This window comes from Xiphias gladius, chromosome 15 (assembly GCF_016859285.1).
Source record: "Xiphias gladius isolate SHS-SW01 ecotype Sanya breed wild chromosome 15, ASM1685928v1, whole genome shotgun sequence".
Classification (NCBI taxonomy): domain Eukaryota; kingdom Metazoa; phylum Chordata; class Actinopteri; order Istiophoriformes; family Xiphiidae; genus Xiphias; species Xiphias gladius.
In genome coordinates, this window is record NC_053414.1 from 9,911,159 (window position 1) to 9,929,217 (window position 18,059).

The 18,059-nt window shown below is 39.9% G+C and overlaps 1 protein-coding gene across 3 annotated transcripts; it reads right to left on the reverse strand.

Moving 5' to 3' along the window:
- Positions 1-2,803: 2,803 nt before the first annotated feature.
- arfip1 (ADP-ribosylation factor interacting protein 1 (arfaptin 1)) lies at positions 2,804-18,052 on the reverse strand. 3 transcript variants are annotated; one of them, XM_040147424.1, is made up of 10 exons: positions 17,798-18,052; positions 16,566-16,951; positions 11,273-11,374; positions 9,635-9,743; positions 8,948-9,049; positions 7,351-7,463; positions 6,796-7,017; positions 6,018-6,175; positions 5,106-5,280; positions 2,804-4,997 (listed from the first exon to the last, which is right to left on the reverse strand). In XM_040147424.1, the coding sequence occupies exons 2-10, from the start codon at positions 16,947-16,949 to the stop codon at positions 4,842-4,844; spliced, it is 1,521 nt and encodes a 506-aa protein (XP_040003358.1). In that variant the 5' UTR covers positions 16,950-16,951; positions 17,798-18,052; the 3' UTR covers positions 2,804-4,841. The 3 variants fall into 3 exon arrangements, with proteins under 3 accessions (XP_040003358.1, XP_040003360.1, XP_040003359.1); XM_040147426.1 differs by lacking the exon at positions 16,566-16,951 and having other exon boundaries at positions 17,798-18,050; XM_040147425.1 differs by lacking the exon at positions 8,948-9,049 and having other exon boundaries at positions 17,798-18,048.
- Between the last annotated feature and the right edge of the window lie 7 nt (positions 18,053-18,059).

The window sequence follows — 18,059 nt, forward strand, 5'->3', positions numbered from 1 at the left end:
TCAGGCACAGTTCTTGTGTGACTGCTTCTGAATAGACAACGATTTAAATTTGAGAACTTTGGCCACTTTTGTTAAATATAAAGAGGATAATGTAGGAAAATATGTTTACATCAAGCATCCAAAAAAGCATTGGTTTGTTACTGAATATCAAAACATGTAGTATCTGTGCGAATACTGAAACATTTCAAACTATATCCAGCCCAAGTACAATATTAATGGATCATGCATGTAGGTAAACTGCCAAGTAATCAAAACGTATTGGCTACAGTCATTTGCAAAGAGACCCTTGAGTGTTGGAAAGTGACAATTGGAAATATTAAATAATTTGCAGGTTGCTGTATTTCTGTAAAATAAATAGTTTTACTCCAACATGAAATAACTATTACCCCAGTATATAACTACAGTGCCTACAAAGACCTTTTTCTGTCGATTGCTGACAAAAAGAACAGCCACATTAAATTTACTTTGATATAGTTTTGTAAAACACTAAAAAAAATGAAAACTTTTTACAGTCACTGCATGACTACAACTTACCCTGTTGCATCACAAAGCGGCTGCCTGGATGATAAATAACAGAAAAATTGGAAAAACACTCAAATTTATATCTATTTTACACCTTAGGCTACAAAATCCACCATTTAATCTGAAATAATGCATTTTTTTTTTTTTTTTTTTGGAGTCTCCAGTAGCCATATTAAATGGATACAGCCCAGTTCTCCGAGGAAATTCTTTACGAAGTGCTGAGAACAAGCCGATGTTCCCTTTGCGTTTACACTGCCACCACACAGCAAAGCAACAGATCCAGGCCCCAAACTACACTAAATCTTTGTACTGATTCAATTTCGGACCTGAGCTGCAGTGCAGGACACCTTCTGTTAGTAAGGAGGAAAAAAAAGGCTCGCTGCTTAGCTAACATGTACCTACAGACTCCACTCTCACGGTCCGGGGACTTTTTCGCGGCGGAGTTACAGAAGGTCGTAACATATCGCAACATCCACACTCCGCACGATGCGGCGGCGGCGGCGGCGGCACCGTCCTGCTCGACTTACCGGGGAGAGGAGGGGGAGGGGGGGTGAGAGGGCTCGTCGGGACACGTAATCCGCTCCGACACCGTTGGAGTTAGTGGGAGATAGTTTTCAGAGGAGGAAACCTGCGTTGTGTTGTCAGGTTAGCGGCCGGTCAGGTGTGCTGCTGCTGCTGCTGCTGCTGCCGCCGTCCTGGCCGAGCTGCGGCACGAACAGTGCAGAGGCACGCGCGCGCGCACACACTCACGCGCACACTCACGCACACACGCGCGCGCACACACACACACACATACATACATACATACATACACGTACAAGCCGGCGCCACCATCAGCAACAGCGGCGGCAGCAGCAGGAGCAGAGGGTGGCGGTGTTGTGAGCTTCCTCGTACGTGATTGGGCCAGGTGGAACAGGCGCGTTCACGTGCCCCCCCCCCCACCTCACCCTCCCACTCCCTCGCGCGCGCGTGCCACAGGCAGCTTGTGACCACTGGTGCAATCACAAGGCTGCAACCAGTGATGAGGTGGTTAAGGTGAGTTAGTGTGACTAGGTAGATTTAATCAGGTTTGAGCTGTGCGGGGAAGTAACTAAGTATATTTATTCAAGTAGTGTAATTAAGTCCAAATTCCAAATATTACAAGCATTTGCTTTCAAATGCGAGGATTTGATGCTTTCTGTTGTTTTTGTTGTTGTTGTTGTACATGACAGTAAACTGGACTTTGGGTTTTGGACTGTTGGTCAAACAAAAGAGATCTGAACACATCACCTCGGGGCGGGGTAAATTACAATAGGCATTTTTTCATGACACTTTAAATAATCGATTAACACCTAACACTTTGATGACCAATACTGACGTACTTTTACCTATGAAAATATTGAATGCAGGACTACTACTTGTAACAGAGTAAATTTGCACTGTGGTATTGTTACTTGAGTAAATTATCTGATTACTTTTTCCATCACTCGTATCAAATCTGGACACGCAAAACTTTCCCTAGATAACAAAAAGACCCCAAACTTTTAATCTGGATACTTAAGTACATTTTGATGCATTTGTCATGAGTCAGATCTACAGGGCGATGACATTCAGCAGTGACAAAAGGGCAGATTTTTCTGGACACATCAACTAGTTTGTTGGCGGTTTGGTGATCCCTGCCTAAAGGTAATAATTTACCCAACCTTTTGTTTCCCTGCTTGCTGATTCCGCGTTTCAATAAATGATTATTTAGCATCACCGAGACTGCCATCAGCAGCCTCAAGGCTTTTCTGAGGATTAACCAGATCCTATCAAATGTATACATGTGGGTGTGGTGGGTTTGAGGAAATAGAGGTGAATCTAAAGCACCTGGACGTGAGTAAATAAAAGTCCCTCAGTTGACTACAACAATTTGACTCCATGTCACCATAATATAAAGACTATTCAATGGACCTCTGCTTTTTATCTTTTTTATCTGGAAAGTTGATGAAAAAACACGATGGGGCAGAACAGGTCTACTTGAAAAATGTTCTCCATATAATTATAAACACTCATTGGGCATGTAATAAGCTTTTCTTGCACCATCTGAGATACTGTCTGCATCCATCTCTGCTGTAGCCCATTGTCAACAACAAGCCAAATGTACAATAAGGATTTAAGGCTTGCTTCACATTTCTTTGTTGGCCCCTGGGTGCAACTTTAGATTTCAGCTACTACTATAAGACCTGAACAACAACAGCAACAAAAAACCTCTGGAGACACTTAAAGAAAAGAACTTTTATTTTTCCAAAGAGTTTACGCAACATTCTGAATCCTTTTTAACTCAACATTTGATAATGTTTCATTATTACAAACATAAAGATCCACTAGTACATACTAGTACTAGCACATCATTCTGTAGGTCTTCAGGGGAAAAAAAAAAAAACAGCCAAATGGCTGGATTGGTCATAGACTACATACTCAAGTTAAAATAGAGAAAAAATTACAAATATATATCCACCTATTTCAGGGAAACAGTAGATTGTTGTACAAGATTCACCCTCTCAAACTGCCACAGTGAGCTATAGGAAAAGTATAAAATCAACAGAGTGAAGACATGACAGTTGGCTGTAAGTACCAGAGTACAGAAGTCCCCTTTGAAAATATACTTTTATATAGCCCAATGAAGGAAACCGTTAGCAGCTCAGGTAAAGTATGCTGGTCTTTTAAATTTACAAAAGACAAAAAGTTTCTCAAGTTAATTGTATTTTGGTTTACACCTTACATATCATACAGTTCTTACAAGTTTTTGTAATTAGTCTCAAATGCATAAATGTGCATGTGCAATATGTATAAATACCTTTGAGAACAGCATGTCCTCAAATAGATTTAGACTTTCTGAAGTTAATGGAGCTTTTTCTTTCATTTATTTTTTCTTTTTTTAAACAAAGCTAACATTTTGTTTTGCAATGGGTATTCTTGGAGTGTGTGTTTGTGCATGTGTTCGGTCCATTCTCTTCCATCAAGATTTGGTCCCGAAAACTGGTAGTGAGAGTGCCAAGTGAGGAACAAATTTATGAAACCAAGGCACATTTAGTCACAAAGGCTGGTCCTTAATTTTCTCTGAAATTTAAGAGAATCAACACAACCATTCATTCATATTCTATGAATGTCAAAAAGATAGGGAAATGCTAAAAAAAACATTGGATAATATTGATTAAAAAGTAGCATCATCACAACATTATCATATCATAACGAGGCATTTGTTGTGAATAGCCATCAATATTACTTTTAAATCTCTGTTTCAAAGGGAACAGTTTGAAAATTTGGGAAATACTCCTCTTTTTTTTCCCCTTGCTTAGAGTTATATGAAAACATCCATACAACACTCTATACTCTCATGTCTGTCTGTTTTATATGAAGCTAGAGCCAGCAGACGGTTAGCTTAGTATAAATACTGGAAACGGGGAAATAGCTTGCCTGGCTTTGTCCTAAGGTACACAACCCCTATAAAACCACCACTTGATATTTTTACACTTTGGTTTTTGTATTAGTGAGGTTTATAGGTGTTGACAGGGAGTATCTGTACAGAGCCAGGCTAGCTGTGTCCCTCCTATTTCCAGTGTTCATGCTAAGCTAGACAAACCAGCTGCTAGCTATAGTCTTATACTGAAATTACAGATACGAGAGTGGTGTTGATCTTCTCATTTAATTCTACACAAGAAAGCAAATAAGAATATTTCCCAAAATGTCAATGTACCACTTTAATCAGAGTTTGCTGGTAAAAGTGATCTATTTGCATTTTTGCATGAGCCAGAAATCCGAATGAAATTTTTGCCCCATTTATCACATTAGGTGTCAAGTCTAATCTTGAAATATGTTGAAAAAGAATCTTCCCGATTAGACTTTCATACAGCATTCATCCTTATCGTAGTTATCTGATGAGTGTAATGTAAATAATATGAATAAAATGGCAGCCGTTTTCATCCCGTAGCTGCCCTTACAGAGCCAGCATGTCCAACGTGCTGGGATACAACATTCATATGCTGGAATACAAAAGGCCATTTACAGTTTCCAAATGTGTTAACTGCAGCAACTCCTGTTCAACAGTATAAAAGTGCATTTCCCTATGATTTGAACTAACTGCAAAGATGAAAAGAATTATTTAAGCTCAAGAGTAAGACGGATTGTGGGTTTCTTTTTCCTTTTGTGTATTTAGTTAAAAGATTGACAATTCAGAGATTTCAGAAGGCAGTGCCTGTAGAATTGAAGGGAATAGAGGGTTTCCTGTAGTTTTTTGTAGAATTTGACATTTCCTGTCAAAACCCCAATCTGAGCCACTAGGGCTTTGAAAGGAGTGATTAGTGCTCTTCCAGCCAAGATGGACTGTCCCCACCTGGCATTTTCAACTTGATGTGGAACTGCTTGAGTGTCTGTTCCAGCTGCTGTTGGTTTCCAGCATAGTATGCAGCTATGGCATTGTGGAACAGGATGAGTTGGTTATGCAAGACCTTCACCTGTTTGGGACCAGGAACAGGAAAAGCAAAAAAGAGATGATGAGCACATTGGACTAAATGCTGATATGTTGGCGCAGGTATGTAGAGCAGAGCTATCCTCTAGCTGACCTTGTTTTCTTCAAGGAACTTCAGCTTGACAGAAACATCGTTTCGCATCCTCTCGTACTTCTCACGGTGGATCTGGAACTGCTGCTGGGACTGCTCGATCTTGGGCATGGTGGTGGCATCACGTGGCCCCAGATTCAGCTCCTCCAAATCTGTGCGGTATGCATCATACTCAACCCTAAGGATGTGACATTATTTAAACACCATCAGAAATATATTATGTGTGGGTATGCATCACAATGTGTAAGGACACATACAGTGAAGAGGAGTGTTGTTATACACCCAGTACGTTACTAAGTGCAAGGTTACCCAAAATGAGCCAATTACAAGAGTAACCCCTGCACCCCAGCTTAAGTCCACAAGCTATATTGAAATCAACAAAAGGACACATTTTGACATTGTGTTGATTCTTTAAAGCTGTTCTTATCAATATCAGATGACTTTGTGTTGTGTGAAAATGTTGCTCATAGTAAATTATCACCTGGCTCTGCAGTTTCCCTCAGTTAATGAGCATTTTAGCGTCTTTCAGCTCATTGCTTTGGAATTTTAATGTTTTGGTTCAGTCTCACGGCTCTCATGGGCATGATTTTGAGATGCAGGCAGCTGTTTTCAGCAAAAAAGTTCTAATAACCCCACTGCACACCATCTGTCAGGCACCACATGGCAGACAGATACAGTTATCAACTAACTGGTAAAAACAGTGGAGAATTTAGCAGCTTAGAGCCAGACATTTCTCTGGTGGCGACCAAAATACAGAGCTAAAAAGGAGAGTGAATATTGGACTTACTTGAGTTCATCATTTCATTAATGAATGTTACTGTTGAAAGCAACTGTTTGGAAACCTATTCACCACAACAGCTTTATAAAAGGTGATAGCTGGTTCACAGGCAGAACAAATATATTTGTACGCATTACCTGGCTATTTCATACTGTTTAATATTAATCATGGTGTCTTCGATTGTTTGGTCCACAAGCGTGTTCACACTGGAGATGAAGAAGTTGATGGCACCCAGCAGTGTCTCTCCATTTTTGGACAAAAGCTTTTGGGTGTCAGCATTGTAACCAAACTCCTCCTGAAGAAAACAATTAAGCACAAGTACAGGAGTATTAGTGGTTATTAAAACTTTATGAGGCAGTTTTGTCAGTATCACCCTCAATGAAAGAGGCATGTTTAATCTGTGGGGAGGCCAGTACTACCGCAGACTGATCCGACCTACATGTTAAGTTATTCTGAAAAATAAGTGTCCAGTTACAACATGATAAAATAAAAATTCAAACAACAAATCTACAGTGCAACATATAGTACATTTATTTATTTGATATAACTCTACAGTATATATATTCACTCAAACAGTAAAATGCACTTGGCATTCGGAACATCTAGCAATATATATAAATCCTGTAACACAATTAAAAGACTCAGTGGAAGTGAGAGAGGACCTAAACTGTTTGCCTTAGTCTTTCTTGCCTTTAAGTCATCAGCTTCCTAGTTTAGAGTGCACACAGTCATGTTATGCTTCAATAAAATCTAAACAAACAATAACAATGAACAGCAACAATAAATTGTAATCTATGGGATCAGACTAGTTTATAGGAAAACTGTCCAGCAGATGGCTAACAAGATGATAACGAGACTGTTGTTGTGTTCTACCTAATCTGATTGATTTCTGTGTATCAAAATATATGGACTCACATGGAGTTCTGGTGACTTGAGGCTGAGGTCGGCGAAGACATCGCCCAGCTGCCTCTGCGTCTGCATCACTTGTGACAGCTGACCGGCCAGTGTCTGAGCCAGCTTTATCACATTCTGGTACTTTCTTTTATTGTCACGCAGGACTTCAATTTGAGCCTCCAGCTCCAGGTCCACGGTCCTCGAGCCCCGACCCAGCTTCTCTGACAGGATCTGCCTGGTACACTGCAGAGGAAAGAAGACGTATTAACACACATACTGATAAGGGCTAACTGCATTTGAAAATACAATGGGTGACTGTTGGGAGTTTGTACTTAAGTCAAGAGAAAATGAGGAAATGGACTGTGAAGAAGACATCAAAGGTACAGAGTGGAACCAAACTACAAAGTCTAAAGCAAGAAAAGATAGCAGTTATTGTGGTTGTCAGTTCGTGGTATAGTTTACTTTTTCTGCCAACATCCTAATTAACTGAGAGAAGATAAAGAGTAAGGCTGAGGTTGAGAGGTGTAACAGAATAAAGGAGGGACATAAAAATAAATCAAGGACAGAGAGGATTACTTTATATGCGTTGATGCTCCACTTTCTCACTAGGTCCAGTTTTTCCATGGCTGGGTTCTTTAAGTCATCTGAAAGGACCACTGCTCCACTCTTTGGCTGTGCTTTCATTGCACCTGGACAATTAAAAGTCATTCACTTAGTGGGTGATTAAGTTATTGGATTTGCAGGCTAAAAAGCTGTGGTGAAAATCAGGGAGGTACATTTCAAGTGTTATATCAAACAGTGTAATTAGATTGTCTTGCAGACACTGAAACTCCAACACATATCAGATGCTGTATTAAAAAGGCATTAGAGGATGCTGATGACATCTATGATTATTCAGATCAAAATGAAAATATAATTAGTCATGATGTACCACTGAAGGTGGTACATTGAAGGTGCTAACAATCACAGTAAAAGTGATGAATAGTGCTTCATTGTGTTTTGGGCGCAGAGGGGAAATACTGAAAGCCATGGAGCACTGAAACTGACAAAAGGTAGTCGAGGGTTTATCTGAAAGGTCAAAATATACCTGACTACATCAATAAATCAATATTATAAAATAATTAACACGTAGTGCATAAAGAAAAGACTTTTTATACTTTTAGGTGACAGGCTAATGCTAAGAAAGTTAGCTACCTAAGCTAAGTGTCCCTGGTCTTCATTAAGGTGGACCACATTTGAAATTAGTTATGGACTCTAATGTCTTTTTTCTCATAACATCAAACAAGCGCAACTAAAAGCTTCTAATAAGCCTTAGCTAGCTAACTTTGTTAGTATATGCTTGTCTAAATTGTACGTGTTGTAAAGCTAAAGCTTAAACGCTTCAGCTATTGCAAGAGTTATACAGAGATGCTACAGTAGTATGCAACATATAAATGATTAACATTATGTGCACTGTAGCTTTATCAGTAATGTTAATTTTAGCGACGTAGCTAATTTTAGCTGAAAGGGCTGATGCTCACTGTGTTAAGCAACCAGTGTGATTTCAGCTAAGTTTTGTTTTGTGTTAGCAACTGATGGTGGTAAACTTAAATAAATAAATTAAAAGATTTTTGACTTTATTGTCACCAACTGATTGAAAGCAAATTATAAAATTGATATTTCTTTTTACACTTAATTAGTTAACCAAGAATATTATTTATTCATATATATTTCTCGTCTCACCTTTTACTACATTTTGCCAGTTTCGGGGCTCCACAGAGCAAGACTATGGGTGCAAACTTCTGCGCGGACAAAGGTTGCAAGCAGGACAAACCCACTGAGATTAAATAAGAAAGCAGTTTTCTTTCCAAGCCAAGCAAATGCTTCAGATCTAGAAATCTTGGGCTCTAGATCTTAGGAAAATGACTCTAAGGAGTATATAAACACCTATAATTAGCCACTGCAAAGCAGAAAAATACTTCAGCTAGCCCAGACTTCTGCAAAGGCAAAGTTTGGAGAGCCAATAACACGGAAGGAGAAGAAAGGTTTGATTCTTAAAGGAGCACAGCCTGTGGGAACAAGGAGAGGGTAAGAAACTGGTGAAAACCAAGAAAGGTACGGTAGATTGGTTAATTTAATGTGCAAATGATGATGATTCAGTATCATCTGGTTCATTCTCCATCGCTGTGGGTACCTTTCTCAGCCTGACTATCGCTGGAAGAGCGTGCCAGGCGGCTAGCAACAGCCGAGCTGGGAACTACAGGTGCCACGGGAGACGTGGGCAGGCTTGCTGACCCTGGGAGATATTCAGAGTTATGATTCATTAGTAGGTCAACCCCCTACCTACACAAGTGTAAAGGGGAATTTCTCATTGATGTTGATTTCCTGTGCGTTTTTTAAAATTGCGGTGGCTGTCCCCATGTTGCAGGATGAATGTTTTAATGAACAAAAGCCTACCTTATCCAGTGTAAATAACCCAGAAAATAGCCATGGCAACATTGTGGTAAACGGGCTACAACAGCTTGCTGCTCTATGGGAAGACTTTTATTTGCATTTGTAACAAGGGCGTTCTGATTAAAAGGAAAGGAGGGTCATAACCTGGAGATCAGAGGAAACTCATTAAATTCAATTGGATCTCCACCTTTACAAATTCAAATGTCTGCCTTTCAAATTTCACTGAGATTAAAAACCAAAAGTGGAGCTCCTGGAATTATATTGAGAGGAAAATGGTTTGCAAACACAGAATGCTCCAAAGCAGTAAGATAATGTAACAAGCTGACAAGGCCTGATAAGTTTCTGATGAGCTGCTGAATCACAAAACTCTGTGAGACATACACAAATCTCAGATAATAATAGTAAAAATGGGGAGTGGAGTGTTCACCTTTGTATGGTCCTGATTCAATGATGCCCTCTGTTGTTGAAGCAAAGTTGCTAGGGGTGACGCAGGACTCTGAGAGGTTTAGGCCGCCAGGGCCACTGGGGTAAGAGTCCTATAGAAAAATTCAAACAGGGATTATCAGGTTTAGTGGTTCCTTGAAGACAGGCAGCAACGGTATGTAAAAGGTTTGGTGTACTTTCTGTGTTTGTGTTGGAGGTTGGTGGTCCACCAAAGATTCAACAGGCACTCAGATCTCTCTACCTTACTACTTTAGTTCACTTGTGTAAAAGTGATCCATCCACAAAAAAGGGACAAAAACACACAAAGAGTAATTGAGATCAACTTCTATCTTGGGTTAAAACATCACTAACCTTAGTTTAGCATTCCTGAAGTGAACTTGGGTAAAAATAACAAACATGCTCTTCACACACCTGCTTTCTGCTGTCTGGTAACTTTGAGTGATTACTCAGAGAAAACAGACTAAATTTAATTTAGTCTTGAGTAATAATTGTTACTGTTGTGTGGGTGCTGCTATTATATTGTTATAAATTGTGGATTGGTAAAAATGGCTGATTGTACAGAAGCAATATTTTATAACATGTATGTTACTCTAATGATCAGAGTAAAGTTAACTCATTGCAAACCTAAACTAGTGAACTGGAGCATCTTGGTACACGGTGACACACACAAAAAAAAAAAAAAAAAAAAAAAAATCAATGTAAGACAGAAACCAAGGCAATATACAGTTAAGTCCCTTGGGCAATATATAAATTCCTTTCTGAACCCATTTTATCAAGATTAAGCCTTTTCAAGCCGCATACATGCTTGTGCAGCTGTGTCTTCACTGCCACAGATTGTCAGTGTGACTGTGAGCTATTAGGAGTAAACAGCCGGCCATCTGGAAGCTCTGCCACCTCATAGTCAGATTGATGAGAAAGAGAGGGCACCCTAAGGTCTCCATCGAAAGGACTTCACGGTGCAATGATCTCACTTTCACTGAGTACACGGAATGAAACTTGTTTTGTAGATTTGTAACAATTTGTTTATTAAATCAATTGCAACAAATTAATCTGCAACTATTATAACAATCAATTAATGGTTTAATTTATTTTTCAAGCATAAATGCCAAAAATTCCTGGTTCCACCTTCTAGATTCTGAAGATTTTACACTTTTCTACCCCATATATGATAGTGAACTGAATATCTGAGCCGGGTTCTGTTCAAGGTTTATACCTGTTAAAAGGGAGTTTTTCCTTGCCGCTGTCGCCAAGGGCTTGCTCATAGGGGAATGTTGGGTCTCTGTAAATATACCTATAAATAGTAAAGTCTAGACCTGCTCTATATGAAAAGTGCCCTGAGATACCCTCTGTTATGATTTGGCGCTATATAAATGAATTGAATTGAACTGAATTGCATTGAATTTGAACTGTTGGTGCACGTAAAAGAAGCAATCTGAATTCATCTCCTTATGTTGAGGGAAATCATAAAAGACATTTTCACTGTTTTCTCACATAATAATGGGCAACTGATAATGAAAATACTTGTTAGTTGCAGCCGCACTATTTTGCATACATTGCCAAAGACACCAATTTTGCAAATTTGTTTGCACTGTTTCTCAAAAGTCTCTAAATACAATCTTACCCTCTGGAATACTGTCTCAGGGTTCTGATCCAGTTCTCCGTTGCTGGTGACGGGAATCTCAGCGGCTGAGGTTCTATGGGACTCCTCAGCCATTGTGCTATCCTGTAATGAGGAAGTTGAGATGAAGCAGGTTATTGCTCAAGCTTCCCCTAACAACCGCATGTTAGAGATCACCTTTAAGAGAAGAGGACTTGGGATCCACTCGTGGGACACAATTGCTGTGGACTGCCATCTGGTGGACACTACCATAGTGGAAACTATGGACCTGGGCCAGGATTCAATACTGGTTAAGAGTTATTCAGTGGAATCATAGTGATGACATGACAGTATGTTAACAAGATACACAATTTTAACTTCTACTGTAAAATTGATAACAATCAATATCCTGAATACTAAATCCTAACAAGGTACAAAACAGAAACATCATTTGAAGATATGACAGTTTTACCTCACACTTAACATTTCAATATGGTTTAAGGGTGTGAAACAAAAAACAGTTTGATTATTTAACATTACAATACCTGAAAAATACTGTGATTACAGTATATAAATTAGAAAAGATTATGGCACTGGTATCCACATTGCCCAATCCAAGCAAATGACTGCAAAAGTGTGCTAATGTTCTGGCCGACCCATCCTCTTTCGACTGTTCCTTTCATTCATTTGCAGGACAGGATGGGGAGGCTAGTGAGCCTTAAGTCAGTTGCGTTGCAGCATTACAGCTTTACCCTGGATATGAAGTTCCTTCAACACTCCTCTAGTGTACAATGCTTTTTAATTTTTAAATTCAGCAGGTTCAGATATGTAAGCAAGAGCATGTCACCATTCGCACCCTTTACATACATTAATCGCTGGTTTGGTGGAGTATTTTACACACATTATATTATAATAAGTGTGCCATAAATGTTCAGTGCATATTGCCCCACCCATGAAGCTATGCAAAAAAGGGGAATCAACCAGTTATCGCTAACATCTGCTGTTCTCGATAGCAATGGTTTGTACAGATTAAATCTGGTTTCTTATTGCCATATTCATGTCAGTGTATCCTAGCAAATGCAGGGTTTGATGTTCTACATTGACATCAATTATTTCAGACCGCATTAAAGCCTTTGTGTCATAGTTTACCCAATTTGTGGTCGAATTTGGAAAATATTGTGCTACAGGAGCACATGTGGGACAAACGCTCCTTAACCTTAAAAATAATAAACAATCATATGAATAGACTTGTTATAAATCTTTATGAAAACATACAAGGTGGTCCCTGTGGATTAAAATGACACAGTGACATAGTGGCTTGCTTAGCTGCACATTTTCATGTTGGCTCCTAGCAAGCCACAGGGTGGAGACAACAGCTTGAGGCCACATTGTTTTGTTTAGGCTATAATATACTGTCTGCTCGTTGTAGCAGGTTGTGCTAGTTTTATCACATTTTTTTGGACAAATCTCTGTGGACTTGGGAATTAGGGCAATTACCTAACTGCTATAATGCTCTACATGCGAGAAATATAAGGCCTAACCATCGAAAGTTGGTTAATGTTGATTAATGACACACCTGGCACAGGGGATACGACTGAATTGTTTTTTTGTTTTTATTTATTTATTTATCAATAAATCTCAATGTGCATCTTTGAACAAGTTCCTTCACCTATGGACTTCGACCAGTGTGTAAATAATGCAAATAGCTACCAGATCACCAGGTAACAAGATCTGGGTCTAGACTAAACTGAATGGCTGGTTTCACTGTGTGAGCTAAAAAAGGGAGTTTAAATCTTGGGTTTATATAAATAACAGATACTCTAATATGTTAAAGCTATAATGTTTACTTACTTCATTTAGTAAATTATGTCTTTAAAGGACACAAGGTGCAACTCCTTGCAGTACTGGGTAAAAATATCTGATTCTAGTAAAGACTATGAATGGATAAAATAATCCTGGTACACTTAAACCGCACAAACCTGGGTAAATACACTGACACAAACACAAAATCAAAATTAGAAATGTGAGGATTTTTCTTTCAAAACAAAGTAGTATGTAACCCCAAAATAATAGGCTGTCCCAACGTCAAAAGAAAATGTAACCAGTCCAACTGATAGAAAACATATATTAAAAAAGATACATACAGTATATTAATATCTCAATACAGTATTAATAACCTGATAGCTTCTTAAAAACAAGTTTACCTGAAGATTTACTTAAAATATTAGTAAAACGGGTTAAATAATTGATAATAACATTATTAAATAATTTGCAAATTAATTAGGAAAGGGTTAAAACTGTACTTAGAGAGGAAGGCTGGATGTAAAGAGGCTGTGTGTGTTGGGATCTTTGCCTGCCTGGGAGTCAAAATATTTTTCATTCCAGACAGAATAGATAACCAGAGATTTCTGATATGTGCAACCACAATACAGTATATTAAAAAAGAAAAGACCAAAGTCAAGCACTATAAAAAATGTCATGTTTTCATGAGTGTAAGACAGAAACATAAATAGTTAAAGGCCATATGATCCCCACATGCAGGCAGGCAGCACAGACATGCACTACTAGGCTTGTTTAACCACCTCCTGCAGATAAGACAGACTCCTGCCTGATAGTCCTCTCTGGCACCAAGTTTAAATAGGCTGTCTGGCAGAGGGAAATCTCTGATTACATGCATTTTTTTTTTTTTTTAAAGTGTAAATAAAGACAGTTTGTAACCAAATTTTCTGACGAGCACTGTTTTGCTTTTATCTATTTAGCTGCAGCTGTACCACAACTATCTGGACCTGGATTTAAGAGTCTTCTTGTATATCAAAACTAATTCAACCATGGATCCACAGATGATCAGAAATCTCAGAGCCAAAATGGTCCCACCCACCATCTGCACAAATTCTGCTGGACGGCTTTCGAATAGTGAGCCTTGTGGAGCGGGGATAGTAGTTAAGTGGTATGTGAAATAATCAAGCATATGAAGGGGCACGGTATGGCATGTCGTGGTTTGCCATTCCCTACAGTTCAGTATCCTGGATACAAGCTAACCTGACGTGGAAGGGAAGGATAAAAATAATGAGCTAAGTGTGTAATTAGCAGCATCAGCCACAGAGGAAAGAATCATGTCTTGCCTCTCAAACTACGGAAGAACATGACAAAACCATGTTGCTTAATGGGAAAATTTGTCTTAAAGAAAGACCTGATATTTCTGGATTACAACTGTGCTACATTTAGGGTTACTAAATGAAGAAGGTTTACAAGGGAGAAAAAAAAAAAGATTCTCTGTCATGCAATACTGGCATTGAGCCCAAAGCCTGAGTAGTCACACATTCCAGCAACACAAGAAATGTGGGGCTGCCTAAGAATGTGCAGTCAGGAGTCCAAATCCATCTAACTTACCCAGCCATTTGGACTGACGGCATATAGAATTCAAGATTTGTATGTACACCCAATTTACAAACAGGGAAACGTTACAAGGAAATGGTATTATATACATCATGTACACTTTCATTTACAAACACACAAAGTCAGTGTCCAACAAAAGAGGGCCCAAATGGCAGTAGGAGTGTATATTTACTAAGAGCAGGAATCATGAATACTATAACCAACAAAATCTCAAATATGTCATAATAATACATATATACACTCACTGAGCACTTTATTAGGAACACCTGTACACCGTCTTATTCATGAAATTACCCAATCAGCCAATCACGTGGAAGCAGTGCGATGCATAAAATCCTACTGATACAGGTCAGGAGCCTCGGTTAATGTTCACATCAAACATCAGAATGGGGAAAAAATGCGATCTCAGTGACTTTGACCGTGGCATAATTGTTGGTGCCAGACGGGCTGGTTTGAGAATTTCTGCGACTGCTGATCTCCAGCGATTTTGACGCACAGCAGTCTCTAGAGTTTACTCAGAATGGTGCGAAAAACAAAAAAAAACATCCAGTGAGAAGTAGTTCTACGGACCGAAACGCCTTGTTTATGAGAGAGGTAAGAGGAGAATGGCCAGACTGGTTGGAGCTGACAGAGAGGCTACAGTAACTCCTCTTTACAACCGTGGTGAGCCGAAAAGAATCTCAGAACGCACAACATGTCCAGCCTTGAGGTGGATGGGCTACAACAGTAGAGGACCATGTCGGGTTCCACTCCTGTCTGCCAAGAAAAGAAATCTGAGGCTGCAGTGGCCACAGGCTCACAAAAACTGGACAGTTGAAGACTGGAAAAACATATTTGGTCTGATGAAGCTCAATTTCTACTGAGGCACACAGATGGTAGGGTCAGAATTTGGCATCAACAGCATGAATCCATGGACCCAATAGTCTAGGCTGCTGGTGGTGGTCTAATGGTGCAGGGATTGTTTTCTTGGCACACTTTGGGCCCCTTAATACCGATCAATCATGGTTTGAATGCACAGCCTATCTGAGTACTGTTGCTGTCCATGTCCCTCCATTTAAGGCCGCAATTTAGCATCCTCTACTGGCTACTTCCAGCAGGATAATGCTACATGTCACAAAGCAAAGTCGTCTCAAACTGGTTTCATGAAGATGACTATGAGTCCATTGTACTTCAGTGGCCTCCCCAGTCACCAGATTTGAATCCAGTAGAAAAAGTTTGGGACGTGGTAGAACGGGAGATTGGCAGCATGAATGTGCAGCTGACAAATCTGCAGGCGTGATGTGATACAATCAACCAGGACTAGAATCTCAAAAGCTCCAATGTTTCCAACATCTTGTGGAATCGATGCCACGAAGAATTGAGGCTGTTTTGAGAGCAAAGGGAGGCCTTACCCAGTATTAGTATGGTGTTCCTAATAAATATGTTGGTCAGCGTATTTTGCATAATAATAAACATAAATCACTTTGAAATGAGCCAGCATTAATACAATGCAGAAAAACTGAGCAAAGCTTTGATTATCCCCAACCACGCTAGGAACACCACAGAGCAACACACTAATAATCAGCAAGAAAGTCACAAACTGCACGAAGAGCAACAGCTATACCAGCTATTTCTCTAAAACCTGCAGCAAAGCAGAATGAAACCTGACACTCAATTACTAACACAAAAGGGAGAAACAAACACAATCACGTTACGGCTGTAACTCAGGTTCAGGTTCAGGTTCGTGGCGTTGATTATATCAGACAAAGCTTCACAACAAAATTCAAACCAATCATGAGTTGATAGGAAAAAGACCGCCACCACCACAGCAAAGCAAAATCAAAACAGCAACATGAACAGTTGCACAGTAAGGAAGTGCTAGAAGGTTGGATAGAAGGCTGGTGCTATAGGTTTGACTGATCAAAGTGAAGGTATATATCACCTTTGTTTCTGTGTGAGAATCTCCACTTTCTTCTGGTGTTTCAGCTGAATCAACATGATGATTTGTCTCGTGTCCCCCTCTTTCTACACTGCCAGATATCTGTGCAGCAACACCATCCCTGCACATCACCACACTCTCACTCTGAGTGCCCTCATCCTCCCTCTGAACATCCTCGTCACTGTCTGCTGCATTTTCTTCAGCACTGTCAATATCAATGTCGTACAGCACCTCATCTGTACAATCTCTTTCCCTACTATTGTCTGCCCTCTCTTGTTTGACATCCTCACTCAAACTCTCCTCTGCTTTGTCAGCCTCCTCACAATCCATCTGAGGGTCCTCAGCTGAGATCCTCCCCGATTCAGCCTCAAGACTAACTTCAGACATACCTGAAAACAGACAGATAAGAGGTTATGAATAGGTCCTACCAAGCTGGCTGACTGCTTATAGTGGACCACTGTAGCTCAATACAACAGGTCACTACTACCAAGGCCCCAGTCTGTGTATGTGTGTATATCATTCATAGGTATTAACACACTACAGCAATTTTTGCCTTGGATATACATAAATAGATGTGAGCTAACTGCTGGCAAGGCATTGTTTAGGTGTGAATTTCCAGGTTTTCAGCTCTCTGCAGGGAAGTATGACCCATTTATTTACCTCGCGGTTACTGAGTTAGGCACTTTCGTGACATTACAAAGGAAACAACGTGGATGCTACTATTTGTTGAAAATTACCGCTGCTGTCACAATCGCGTTTTCCGGTTTTTCTCTGAGTACCATGACACACCGGAACTGGCTCTGACGTTTAGCAAGGTTCGGTGAATTACCTGTTGCAGCACAGTCACGTGACTGACGAGGTTGCCCAAAAGTGGTAGAAAATACATTTTAATGCTGGACACAGTGTTATAAGACAATTGTTGCGTTGAACGATTAGCGATTAGCCGATAGACTGTGTTCGGAAAGCAGGCATTCAACAATCCTTTCTGTGGCTTCACCTCCCAGTCAGTTAGCCCAAGGCTGACCACTAATTTGAGTTAACGTGAATGTATCAGAGCCGTTGACGTGTTGTAAGCTAATGTTAACGTAGCTAAACGGCATATAACGCAGATCACGAACTAACGGAAAACTTCACTAAAAGCACTCTGAATTGTTAAAGTTGTCTCGCTATTTCGCTAGATATGAAACTCAACACCACAAGGGAATGTCGATGATCAAAACTTTAGTTAACACTACCTGTCTGCGGCCGTGGCTAACTATTTAGCTGTATACAGTTAGCCGTTGTAATAGTTCACTGAAATCCTCCCCGGTGCCGTGCCGCACTGGACGTTCCCTTGAAAGGCAGTGCACCTGCAGTTAATCCGAACGTTGCACAGATATACTACCAACTTTTCATCGGTGGTCCTTGACTCTCCGGTAGCTCACTAGACTTGCTGTTTGAACCCCGGAAAGAGTGAGCCACTGTGCGGGGCCTTGGCTGTCATTCGAAGCAGACCAC